Genomic DNA, 13676 nt, shown 5'->3' with positions numbered 1-13676 from the left:
GTTGAGTTTGCCCTCTGACCTTCCAGGTCTTTGAACCTTCTTGCAGAGTGTATGGAAAGGATTACCTATGGTATCCAAAGATAGCATTAGGGAGTTCTTAAGCCAATTGAACATATGGAAGTCCATGGGAGCAGATAGGATGCACCTGAAAGTGCTGAGGTATGAGACCGATGTCATTTTGTGGCCTCTCTTATCTTTGAAAGGCCATGATGGGAGGTTCCTGATGACTGGAAAAAGACAAATGTCATACCCATCTTCATAAAAGGGAAAAGAGAAGATCGAGGGAACTACAGACCAGTCAGTTGCACCTCAGTTCCTGGTAAGATTGTGGGGCAAACTGTTCCAGAAGCCATTTTGTGGCACCTGAAGGACCAAGATGATGATTGTGAACAGCCATCTTGGATTTACCAGTGTCAAATCCTGTATGACCAATCTGATTGCATTCTATGATGAGATGGCTGTCTATGTGATTAAGGGGAAAGCAATGATGGGGTGTTTTTTATCTTGACTTTTGCCTCTAAGGATATTAGGTGTCCCATAATATCCTTAGAGTCAAACTGGTGGTAAATGGAATGAATAATTATCTGATAATTTGGGTGGAGAATTGGCTGGATAAGCAGCCTCCACGTGGTACCAAATCCAGCTGGTGGCCAGTTTCTAGTGGTGTCCCTCAACAATTGATACTGAGGCTAATACTCTTTAGCGTCTATCTCTGCAAGTCTGTTGATAACAAACTGGAGGGAGAGGGTGATATGTGGAGGGCAGGGCTGCTATTCAGACAGACCTGGACGGGTTTGAGAGATGGACTGATAGGAACATAAATTCAATAAAAGCAAATGTTAAGTCCTACAGTAAGATGGAATAACCTTGTATGACAGTACAGGCCAGTGGCCAACTTGCTAGACTACAGGTTTACAGAGAAGGACTGAAGGGTTCTGTTCCACACCAAAGTGAACATGAGCCAGTAAAGCACCTTGCAGCAGAGAATGCTGGCCACATGCTGGGCTGAAATAGCCAGCCAGCTGGACAGAGCAAGTTCAGTAGTGGGTCACCAAGATGGTCAGGAGGTCAAAGCACATGATGTATGAGAAAATACCTACAGAACTGTGTTTGTTGAGGTCTAGGAAGAAAAAGCTAAGGGAAGATCTTATTACAGCTTACAAATGTCTAATGGGAGCAGAGAGAGAAGACAGAGCTGGACTTTTCATGAAGGTGCATGGTAGTAAGAGCCAATATACACAAGCTGGAACACAGGAGATTCTGGTTAGACAGATGGAAGCAATCTTTATGCTGGGTGGTAAAACACTGTTATAGTGCTCAAACAGGCTGTGGAATCTCCATCCTTTGAGATATTCGGGACTCAACTGTGCACATCTCAGAGCAACACCTTCTAATTGGACTTTTTTTGAGCAGAAAACTAGATGACTTCCAGAGATCTCTTTAAACCTACATGATTTTCTGGTTCTGTGGGTTAGTTGCTATCACCTTACATCATTTTATGAAAAAGATCCATGAATATTAGGTGGTCTTTCAGAGATTTATTCAAGTTTTTATTTATTTATTTATTTTTTAAAAAGAGCTTTTCTTTATGCATTGTAAGGTCAAGCCCATTGGGCTGAATTTTTACATTAGAAATCATATACATCCTCCAAAGAAGAAAATAATTCTTCAGTGTTATGAAATATATCCAGAAATTAGCTCAATATGTAATATTTGATAGCATATTTAATTTTAAGAAAGCTGTAAATGGTTCCGAGAAAGCTATCAATGTTTACTTTTACACTAAATGCAATTTTTTCAGTCTTTCTCTTTCAAACATGTATACATAATCAGATTTGACTATAGTAGGTGGGGAAAATTGTATGGAAAAATCAGATAATGGGGGAAAATGGTTTTTACTCATTCAATTTTTATCAACACTGAGGTTTTCAAGTGATTTTTACATATGATTCGCATTGATATGAGTGGAAGCAGAAATATTTAGAGGCATTGTAAGCCTGAAATAGTTGTAAAAATTTCTTGTTTTTCTTGTTCCTAATATTGGATCATTAGTTTGTTTTTCTTGGCATTTTCAAGAGAACATTAGATTAGATTCTGTCACTGAAATGGAAAAAATTAAGGCTATTTTAAGAAGAAAAAACTTAACATTCCTTGCTGAAAAAAAATTGCTATATTAAGCAACCATTGTACAACTGAAAAATAACAGGCTGAATGTGCTTGTATAAAAAATATGAATAGAAATCTTGGTAATTTAGTAGTCTGTAGGTAAAAGCTATTTGAAAGCTGCTTGACTGTTGTTGCTATATATTTAAACAATCATCTGTGACAAGGAAACAAAGATGTCTGTTGACATGAGGATTACTTAAGAAGGCTAAACACAAATCAGATAAGCAGTTATAAAATTGACTTTTGCAAATGGTTATGTTGCCCTTGAGCATGATGAATCGTATCGAGCGGTGTTTGTATATAAACAATATCACCTTAACAACACTGTAGTTGTCAGCTGTAATTTTCAACTCCTAATCTATAGGCAGTAAATTCTGGTGGTTAGAGACCTCTAGTTTCTAAAGTAGTCCAATTTAATTTTCAAGTAATTTAAATGCACATTAGAACTGAATTTTGAAAAAGATACAGAGCTAAGGTTAATTGTTGCTGATTTTTTAGGTCCCCACTGTATTTTCTAGGTTTCTTTTTTGGTGTTCCTACAGATAAGGAATGAAACAAATATGAACAAAAGGTTGGGGGGAGAGTTCAAAATGATGAATCAAGCAGCTTGTTCCATGGTTTAAGGCTTACTGCTGAAAAACAGTACTTGGCTCTTACATTGAATAGTACAATGTTTAGAGCTGGAAGAAAGCAACTTTGGAAGCAGAGCATTGGCAGAGTTATAAAGGTAAGGAAAACTGAACTTTAGACTAGGTCCAGGCTAGTAACTGTATAGTTTGAGTAAAGGTGTAAATTGAGGGGGGAATGGGGGGAAGAAAAATGTGTGTTTTAAAATAGTGTAAGTGGATGATGTTGGTTTCACAAAATATCCTAATTACATTAAAATGGATAAACTATGCCTTTTAAAGCATAACATAGTATTTGGGATAGGTATTTGTCAAAGAGGTAGGGGTTTTTTGTAAGTTAATTGGTAGGGTATCAATAAAGTCTTAGTTGCATGATTTGTTTTGAGAAGTAAATTGGCACTCGGAGATATTTATGCATTTGGCTACTGACACTTGTTTCTTGTCCGTATTGTTGCAGTGGTCTCGTAATGGTATAATTTCACCAATGTTATACTGGCACAATAAAGAGCTTGATGCTAGATTTGGCAATAAAACAGGGTTGTGCTCTGCCACCAAGCAAAATCAAAGTTTAACATCAATTTACACATACTTATAAAATGGGAACAGAATTTTGAAGGTACTACATAGTATTGAGAAACAATAATAAACTATAGAAGTCATTAAAACCCTTAGAAAAATTTTAAAAGCTGGTTATTTGAACAAATTGTTCCTGAGTTAATGCAATATTATAGCAAATGCGGGAAAGCTCTGACGTTTGAGATTTAAGAGTCAGCTAAGGGGATCACCTTAATTCTGTAGGGTGTGTGTTTTTTTGGAGAGGAGTGAATAAAAAGGTGTGTGTCCGTTGAAAACTCAGGGTGCTTGAAAAGTATAAAATGGTTTGCAGTTTATTTTTACAGGGACATCTGTGAGCAATATAAAACATCTTAGCAATTTAAAGGAGAGACAGAGGAATGCCATGTTGGTTAAATAAGTTTTGGATAAGACAGTAAATTAACAATAGAACACTCTTACTTTTTGACTCTTTTTACTATTGAACTTCCCAGTAAAGTTCAACTGTATTGCTCATCCATAAGACTTTGATCTGAGTGTGTCTAAATTCAGTAATGCACAGTATTCTGACAAACAAATGCATCATTTGCTGGATAAACTGTGTTCAGGAACAAGTTTTAACTTGTGCAGTTATGACTTGCATACTAAGTAACATTCATGCTAACCCCATTTTGAGTGTCTGCAGACACATCAGCAACTGCATTCTGTAATGGAGAAGTTGGCAATGGTCAATATTTGGTTTCTAAGGCTGTTGTTTCAAAGAAAGGACCCTTGGCATTTTCAACTTCCGATCTTTCAGTACCTTCTGTTTAAACATATATACTACTTCTACACTCTTGTGGTAGTTAGAAAACACTTTTTTTTTTTTTTTTTTAATTTTAAGTTAATCCCCATTTATTGCTTCAGATTGATGGTGTGATGGTTATGGGTTTAGGTGTATGTTAAAATGAATTTAGGAATCTCCCCTTTATTCTACTTCAGGAGCAGATGTCTACTGAAATTATTTTCCTGTGCTAAATTTTTGGTATTTACATATTAGGAATTTTAAGGAATTTTGGTATTTACATATTAGGAATTTTAAGGTTTTATAACATATAAGGTTTTATAACATATAAAACCTTTAAGGTTTTGTAACATATAACAAGTAACTTGTTTTAACTAGACTAATCATCAAAGAAGGACTTTTCTGTCAATTAGTGTAGCTTTGGACTTGCATCTGTTGAGGGAATGTGTCATATGGCCTTTCTTACCTTTGTAACTAACTTGGGGGGGAGAAAAGAAACACAAAACTAAAGGTGGCTGTGCTGCTATTCATCTAAATGAAGAACTTGAAGTCAAGCTGTACCATCTAAAATCTTGGACAGTCCTTCCAGACAGTCCGTCCAGATACCTGAGTGAGAAAGCATTCATCTCTCGTAAATGTTGTTCCATCTGGGTCCTCCTACATCATGGGACATAATAGGGAGACTTTGGTGTACGACCTTGGTCAGAGTTGCTGCTGATACTTTTCATTTGCATATAAATGTTACTGCACGAACCAGCAACTAATCTCTTACCTACATAAATGATAGCTTATGTGTTTTAGCAATCCTTCCATCTTCAAATCTTACTCTTTCAGTGTTCTATTAAATGATGTTTATTAGAAGTACATAAACCTGCCTGGGTTTTGGTATTTTTTTGTACAGATGCTCTTTAGGGATGCGTACTTCTGTAGTGAATCCTGCAGGATGTAAAAAATACAAAAACTCCTAGGCGACGACCACATTGCTGGTTTGAAGCAAGACGTGAGGGTAGTCAAAGTTAGCATCTTAAAGTCCAAAGACTGAATTTTGAGAACAGGTTAGTGAATTCCTTCACTGAAGTTATGGTTGATACAAAAGGATTGAGGGCCTGAAATGCACCCCTATGCAAAAATTGGGAAGGAAACAAATCTGGAATAGAAATATACTTGTTCCCCCATAAGCCTTTTTCTCATTTATGTTGGGCCCTTAAAGATGGGGAAGGAAGAATAAGAGGTAGAAAGCTCAACATTTTCTTGCAATTCATTCCCTGAGATTCCTATCCGAAGTAAAGAATATCTTAGAAATGTATTATTTGCAAAGTATGCAAATGGAAAGTGATATTCTGACAGGTTTCCAGTCTAGCTTCTGAGTGTTGTTAAATATTAAAATTAATGACTTGCTATTAAAAGCACTGAAATTAGGTTTCTTCTACTATTTTTGGGACAACCTAATCCTAAAAGTGAGGCAGAAGTGTCCTCTGATGACTGCAACAACTGAGAAGTGAGTTTTTGTGACTGGGGAACACCTCATTTGGGGAGGACTTGTTATTCTTAGAAATGACAGATCACCAAAATATGGAAGCATGACAGGCAGGGTGTGTGCTTGAATTGCCTTGTAGCTACCATCAGGAAAAACATGCATGCAACTTGCATTAATTACAGAGATATCCACCAGAACAATGCAAATGCCTCCCAGAAGTGACACGTGATAAGTGCAAGTGTACGTCCTAATCTTCATAAAACTATAGCTTTACTATCTAGTTTGTAATTCCCTGTTTTCTCTAGGTACGGTTCATTAAAACAATTTAAGTTAACTAGACTTTTAAAGTTTTGTGACATATTAATGAATGCTCTTGTTACTGGACTTAGACATCAAATATTGCTTAATGCTATGTGAAGAGCTATACACAATAGCTAGTATATTTGTTACAAGGCTTGAGAGACTGCAATTAAAGGATTGGAAAGCATTAAAAGAACTGCAACATGATTGCCTGGTGCGAGAAGGTGCTCGTGATTTCAGCCTACATAAAGAGCAACTTGAGAAGAAATGGAGGCTATGAACATACCAAGGGGCATCTGTGTAGGTGGAGTCGGGAATTGATAACCAATGTGAGATGAATACCTTGTGTAGCATTATATCTGGAGTTCTATGCTGGGAACACAGCAGTGCACAGAAGTAGTTTCTCTGTAGTTTAAGTAAAACAAAAAGAGCTTTTTGCTGGATTAAACAGAAGCTCACTAATTGGCTGAGTATTGGTTGTATTTTTCTATGTTAAAGATGCATTATCAGTTGTGCTCAAGTTCCTTAAACAGCAGTTTTTAGGATTCTAATTTTATCATCTAATGTGAAGCTGATTCAGCCCCAAATCATTGCTTTTTGTATGTCTGACTAGGGGGGAAAATTCTACTCTGATTTGAGAACATGTAGGAAAGGCCAATCCTGTGATGACATTTTACTTCTGGGAAAGTGGAGACCATGTTAGGGAATGACAGAGGTAAAATAGCGTAAAGTACATGTACAAATTAATCTGCTACTGCATTCTTCAGGCATATCTGTGTAAAGAACATGATTTGTATATCTGTCTTTTACATGGAAAAACATTTCCAGTGCATTTGGTGTTTATGAAGGCATGCTAGTAATTACGAGTTTACCAAATATTTGAAAATTCCTTCAGGAAGTAGGAAAGATATTTACATAAGGGTATAAAGTATATTATGCAAGTCCTATTGGCTCTGTAGAAGCTTGTGGATAAATCACTTGTGCATACTTTACAGAGTTACTAGATTTTTCATAATCACTAGGGAAATAAAGATTGAATTTACCACCAATGAAACATAAATCTAAATTTCTTTTGAAAATGAAATTATATTAAATCTTGTAATCCGCAAGCACAATAATACCAGTAACTATTCCAGAAGGCTATTTTGTCTATAATGTAATGAGGTGTATTACATATGGGAATTCAATTTAATTAGAAGAGTAGGCATACTGCTTGAAGAATGGTATAATAGCTATAGTTAAGCACATTTGTAAACACTTGTGTACCTTGAGGCTTGTGGCTTGTTTTACTTCCCATTTTATTAAAGAGTTAATGTATGAAAGCCTAGCTTCCTCTAGCAGCATCTTTCTTTATTAGAGAACGCTTACAATATCTTCCATGAATAACAAAGATAGGTTAGAGTCCTGTCTTGACTTGATGGTCATATGTGACTAGACTGAAAAGCTAGGACTAATGATTTAGGGTGACAGAGAAGAATGTCATTGAAGAATGACAGAGCTGTACATAAAAAAACCCTTTTTTTTCCCCCCTGCAGAGCCTTTCCACAAATAAATAATATTGTACAAAAGACTGATGCTAGAAATTTTGTGCTAAATCTGACAATAGAACACAGGAAATCAACTGTAAAATCATAACAGGGGTCACTTCTAAACATTTCATTTGAGTGCCTTAAAAACATAAATCACAAGTATAGAAGAATGTAATAGCCTTTACTTTTTAAAATAAATCTTAGAAATGTCTTTATTTTTGCCTTCAAAAATATTGTGAATTGCCTTCAAATATATTGTGAATTGTTCTTGTTCACTTTGTGTTTTATAACAGCAAAAGCTCACGGAAGAGAGGGAGGCTAAACGTGCTCGGCTGGACGGCAGGCATGATTACCTACTGGATACTGTCGCCTCTTGTGTGAATCTGGACAAAGCGGAAGTAGAAGATGCTATTCTTGATGGTAACCAGGTAATCTAATGAATTTGATAGTGAAGCTCATAGGGTACCTTAGAACTATCAAATACTTGGTGAGATAGTTGAGATAGTTGTCAGACTTTGTGTCTGAGATGACTCAAGTCTACACATAGAAAAAAATTATTTCTCAGCATTTTGTAAGTTGAACAAAAGTGTCTTTAGTTTCAGGACCTATTGTAACAATATTGATTTTTCAATTGATTATAACTTTTATTTCCAATGGTTATCGATAGTACAGTAATCTGTGACACTATTTCATACTAGATCTACAACATAAAGTCTCTCAATCCTTGAATACATAGGACATATAGATTCAAGAGTTCTACTCACAGCAGGCTGCATGTTATTGTTGTTTCCATTAGGCTGTCACCAGCATTTGTGAGACTACATTGTGATCTAGTTTAGGAGATTAAATCAGGTGGAAACTACTTGATGAAATAGAATGGCTAAGTGATCTGACTGACTGCATGAGGGCTAATGCAGGGGGTAACCAGTTAGAAACATGTATTTTGAGGAAACCGTGCATCAAAGTTGATGGTAAGTATTACATGCAATGGAGATAAGTTTTGTGATTTGAAAAGAAATCACTATTTTTTTAAAACCTAGGGAGCCAGCAAGTAGATCTTGTTTTACTCCCCAACGCTAAACATGATTGTGTGGTGGTTTGGGTTTTTTTTTTTTTTTTCTCTTGCATTCTCTTTCCATCTGTGTACCTCCAATTTAGGCATTCCCACTTCAGTGCTAATAGTGTTGAGAAACTGAAGGCAGTCCAGTGGAAGACTACCAAAATAGTGAGGGACATAGGACATGTAAAGTATGAGAAGAGGGAGAATAAGAAGTTGAGAGGCAGTCAAATAGTAGCCTGCAGTTGCTTGAAGAGCAGTTACAAAGATGACAGAGCTGAACTCTTCTCAGTGGTTGCAGATGTTATAACAAAGGTGATAGCCACAACTTGCAGATTGGACGTTACGAGACTCTTCTTCACCAGGAGAGTAATGCAGCATGGGAATAGGTTAATCAAGTGAGCTGTATAATTTCTGTCCCTGAAGTTTTTCAGACTCAGCCTAGGGAAAACTCTGGATGACCTGAGCTGCTGTTGATGATACAGGAGACTGGCCTTGAGATGTCCCAGGAGTCCCTTCCAACGTTTCTGTGATTCCATGTGATATAAGAGTATCAGCTGTGTAGAACGCTGTCACGCAAGTTAAAAAGCAGAACTTGTTTCAGCCTTTGTGCATTTTATCTTTAAATGGTATTCCTGGCAACTTTTTTATATATATATATATATGTTAAAAAAATTATATGTAAAAATTATACATTATATAATTTTCAGGCCGGGTAAAAATTGTCAGATTAAGAAAATATTGGCAGCTTTTACACTTGGAAAGAGAAAAGTGTAATGGTTGTTTTGACCTCATCTTGGAGTGCTCAAGATTTTCTGGAATAGCAGTTTATGTGATCTTGGTATAACTGAGGCCCATTATTAATGGAAGAGGGATAAATGCAGCTTTCTTCCTGCTGCTGGTCATCTCTCAGCCTTTTTCCTGCACTAGGAAGCACAAATGGTACCAACAAATGTTTCTGAAGAAGGAATTTTTAGAAGTAGAAACCTTTTCTGCTGTAAGATTGCTGTGTAGTTAGGGCCTATGTGAAACAAAGTCTCATAGAACTAGAAAAATAATGGATTAGGCCACACTTTCAAGTGCTGAAAGACTGATCAGCATACTAGCATAGAGCCATTTACTTTCTTCCTAGGCTTGCATGGCCTGTACATGAGATGCCTGGGCTGCACAACCAGTATATGGTTCAAGGATGCTTGATGGCAGCCTTAAATTGATGAAGAACTGTAAAATTGTCCTCATGCTTAAAATATAAATAAATAAAGGCTTCCTCTGTTGCTATGATATGGAATAATTGCAGCTGTGTGTTTTCTGCTGTTAGCTGAATGGCAGTAAGAATAACACAGGTCAGGGACTTCAATGAGGTGCTGCTGCACTTCAGTAAATGAAGAAATGCCCTGTGCCCTCAGTTTGAGAGACGATATACAGCATGTACAGTAAGTGGTTTCAGTAAACTGAAGCATAAACTGAAGCATGACATAGCTATATTCAATGGAATAGCATGGAAAAATTTAAATGATTCAATTGAGTAGGTGTGTGCTGCTGAAGGACAGGGCAACTCAGTCCTCTTTTAGGGAGGTAGTAACTGGACCTGGTATAATTTTAGTATTGAACAATGATAATGTGATGAGTATTTGTCAGCCCTGTATGTTAAAAATCTGAGCAAGTTAAACTTTTCATAGTGGGTACGCGATGCATGATTACATCAACATCATCTCAAACAGATAGAGCGCATTGACAAATTCTTGGTCCCTGGAGGTCTGCGTCATCTGATGTTCTACTATCAAGATGTGGAGGCAACAGATACAGGTAAAGCAACTTAGGTTTTCCTGCAACGTGTTATAGTTGTGCTGATCAAGTGTGCAAGGAAAAAACAAATAGTAAAGTTCTTATAAACTGGCGCTTAAGGCAAGTTTGGTCATACTGGGACATCTGTCCTTGCTCATGAAATGAGGATTGATGAAATTACTGAGGCTTATTAGTGCACTTCCACACATTGCTACTATGCAGCAGCAAGGTACTTCCTTGCAAGCCCAGCAACTCTTGCCTGGTGGGTTGGAAAATGGTTTTCAATAGTTAAAAGATGAGTTTCATGCAAGGTGAGCAGTGATAGGTGCTCTGCCCCCTCCCTACCAATTGGCCCTAGAAGCCCTCCTCTTTTCTTGGCTCATGACCATCCATCCAGGCGGTCCTGTTGCATGACAGATGGCCCCGGGAGTGTGGCTATTATGCGCAGCAGCAGGCTATTACCCCAGAAGTCCCTTCTGCTTGTATCCCCTTCCCCAGTGCCCCCATATTACCACACATCTGGGGGAAGCCTCCTTCTTGCTCAGCCTGGAGGCAGCTCAGGACCTCTGTAACAAGGAGATCCCCCCGTTGCCCATGGCTTCTGTCCCAGAGCCTCCAGTGCTGCTGCCGCTGGGACTAGCGAGGCAACGTATGACCTCTGAGACCCTGTGATGGATTGGCTGGAGTTCATCCGGGGTAAACAAGGGGAGCATACAAGAAGGGCCTTGTAAATACATCTATATGTATCTCTGTAAATATACGTTTTTATACATATGTAAACATATACCTATATGAGTGTACAAATACACATTTATACTTTATGTATTTTCAGTAAATATGTATGTAAATACCTAAAAGGTATGAACAGACTGTTTAATAGGATATAAACAACTTTAATTATTAAAAATTTAAATGCATATAGAAAATTAAATGAAAATACAAACTCAGTCAGCAATTTAGGAGTCTGCTGAACAAGTTTTAACATGCCTGAGTTCAAGTGGTGGGATTATGTTGGAGACAGTGTGAGGCAAGGGGCAAAGCCTAGGAATCTAATCAGAGATCAGAGTCCCCCTTACCTACCCCCAAACTGATCAGATGGCCCTACAGTATGATTATGGTGGCCTTTGGTCTTTGAGATGTGCTGCTAGATGCAGGCAACATGGAAAGCTGGAGGGGGGGAGAAAAAACCAAACCCAACCAAAACCCAAATTGACAGCAACATGTGGATTGAGTGAATAAACAAAAGTCCCCAAGACCATGCATGCTGGAGGGGAAAAAAAAAAAAAGTAAATGAACTGGTGGTGAAGGAGGAGAAGGCAGGTGAGCATGCGATGAAGTGTGTGTGTGGAGACTGCCCTTGCCCACAGCCGTGAGCGTACAGTTAGTTACTTGTAATACCATCACGGCGTGCAAGTTGTACTATACGGTTTTCCTTCTTAGATGGGGCAGAGTTTGTAAAAGAATGTTCTGTGCTGATTGTTCTGGGGCTGTGGTTCTCAGGCTAGCAAAACAAAAATCACAGCTATAGTGGTGGCTACTAATCAGTAAAGTTAAATGAATTTTTAATGGCATTACATGCATCTTGTTGGCTAAAGTACTTACTGCACACTACCTCAAATACAAGCTGGTTTTCTCACCCTGATGTGGATCAGTGAATGCTTCTGTTGGGGCAGAAGATGACCCCGTGAAGGGTATCTACGAGATATTTTGTTCCTCTGCAGAGCAGGAGACTGTGTATCTCTGCGTTCAGGAAGGTGTACTCCAGAGCCCTAAGGGGTCAAAGTCTGGTTTTATGCCCACCCTCATATGCAGATTTTTTGCAATATTTTGAGTGGCACTTTTAATAGGCAGCTTAACAACTTCTAGCACCCTTTCCAGTAACTGTGTATCTTTTCTAAAGAGACTGCAGAGTGTACTACCTACTCCAGCCCCATACGTCATGGGAATGGCCTGAAAACCAGGATAACTGTTGCTGGTCTAGCCTCTGTAATTACTGAAGTACAAGGATAGTGCAAGTTTATGTTAATTGGCAATAAATCAAATTCATAAATTCTCAGAGTCAAGACTGTTTTGCTGGTGACGGAGTCCTTGATGTACTTCTGAGGTAAACAAAAAAGAGACTTCTGCAGGAGCTGTGGTGAAAAAGGGGAGGGGGGAAGGTGATGTGAACAGAAGGGTGGGGAGGGGACTTATGAGTGGCCACCTGATCCAAAACGGGGATCTCTGGAGCAGATGGACACACGCCTGAAAAATAAAGAGGTGGGGAACTTGTCACTTTTTGCAATTCTTTGGATATTGTCCTTTAACTACTGGTATCAACAAATCACTTTTTGATTTTTTTTTTTTAATTGTTGCAGCATCTCACTGAGATGCATGTGCGTGCACATTTTACTCTGAGGAAACACTAGAAAACTAGTAACAGAGAAGTAACGTGGCCAAAACCACAATTTCGGAGAATTATTTTTTCCCCTCAATCTTTTTCCCCATGTTGGTGACTCTTAGGCTGTTGGTAACACTTGCAAAACATGAAAGTAACATATTCATGTTAGGGGAAGAAGAAAGGATAGAAAAGTCTCTTATAGCTCCATTAATGTTTTTGTTTGTTTTCCCCCTAAAGAATCTGCTGTGGCCTGTCTCTCCTTGTTTCCAGAAGCACTCTATTTTTTATTTTTTTTTTTTATGTTAGACTTATGTCTACATGTTCTTAAGCAAAGACAGTTGATAATAGCTCCCCTGAGCTAAACTACATTTGCTGATTATTTATTTTTTAATTTTTTTTTAAGCAATAGAGCATTATCTGCAACTACATGATATAGAGCCATGTAAAAGGATCTTGAGCCTGAACGTTTTCTTAGAAGGAATAGAAAACAAACAAATTAATAGAAATGAAAGTCTTTTGATGTGAGAATGGCAAAAGTAGATGAAATAGTTCTTACTGTGCTGTGAGGACTCTGGATGCTGTGTATTGGCTGTGGATAGTCCCATGGGGCGGCTCCAGGGGACTGGGACTCAAAGATACACAAATGATGACTGAACTGTTTGTTTGGAAAACTTTTCTTTGGATAAATAATCAGTATTTTTTAAAGGTTTCTTTTATTTGAATCTATAGAGCACTCTGGCCTTCCAGGAACAGGAATCAACTCTCATTTGACAAAGAAAAAGAAACCTAAAGTATTTGTGACAGAGGGAAAAGAAGTTGCTTTAACTGGTGTATGCATTTTCTTCATTAGATCCAGTCATCTTAAACCCATCACAATTGAGAATATCTATCAGGTAAGAGTCAGTGACTGCTGATCACTGTACATTAATCTTGTTTAAAATTAATTCTTATCATGGGGTATTTGTTTTCAGCATGTAATGTGACAGCCTTTGGCAGGAGGAATCAGTAAAAGGACGCAGT

The 13676-nt window shown here is 37.8% G+C and overlaps 1 protein-coding gene across 2 annotated transcripts in view; it reads left to right on the top strand.

Moving 5' to 3' along the window:
- The window catches only part of DNAH5 (dynein axonemal heavy chain 5), a 152280-nt gene that overhangs the window by 18494 nt on the left and 120110 nt on the right, over window positions 1-13676 (top strand). The window contains exons 1-4 of one of the 2 annotated variants that reach the window (XM_075744825.1): window positions 2608-2893; window positions 7728-7862; window positions 10213-10297; window positions 13386-13549. In XM_075744825.1, the coding sequence (XP_075600940.1) occupies window positions 2837-2893; window positions 7728-7862; window positions 10213-10297; window positions 13386-13549 (441 nt within the window). In that variant the 5' untranslated portion in view covers window positions 2608-2836. Of the gene's footprint in view, window positions 1-2607; window positions 2894-7727; window positions 7863-10212; window positions 10298-13385; window positions 13550-13676 lie in introns of those variants that run through there. The other variant, XM_075744824.1, reaches the window with a different exon arrangement.

The sequence above is a fragment of the Balearica regulorum genome, chromosome 2, assembly GCF_011004875.1.
Source record: "Balearica regulorum gibbericeps isolate bBalReg1 chromosome 2, bBalReg1.pri, whole genome shotgun sequence".
NCBI lineage: Eukaryota > Metazoa > Chordata > Aves > Gruiformes > Gruidae > Balearica > Balearica regulorum.
This window is presented reverse-complemented; position numbering and strand designations above follow the sequence as displayed.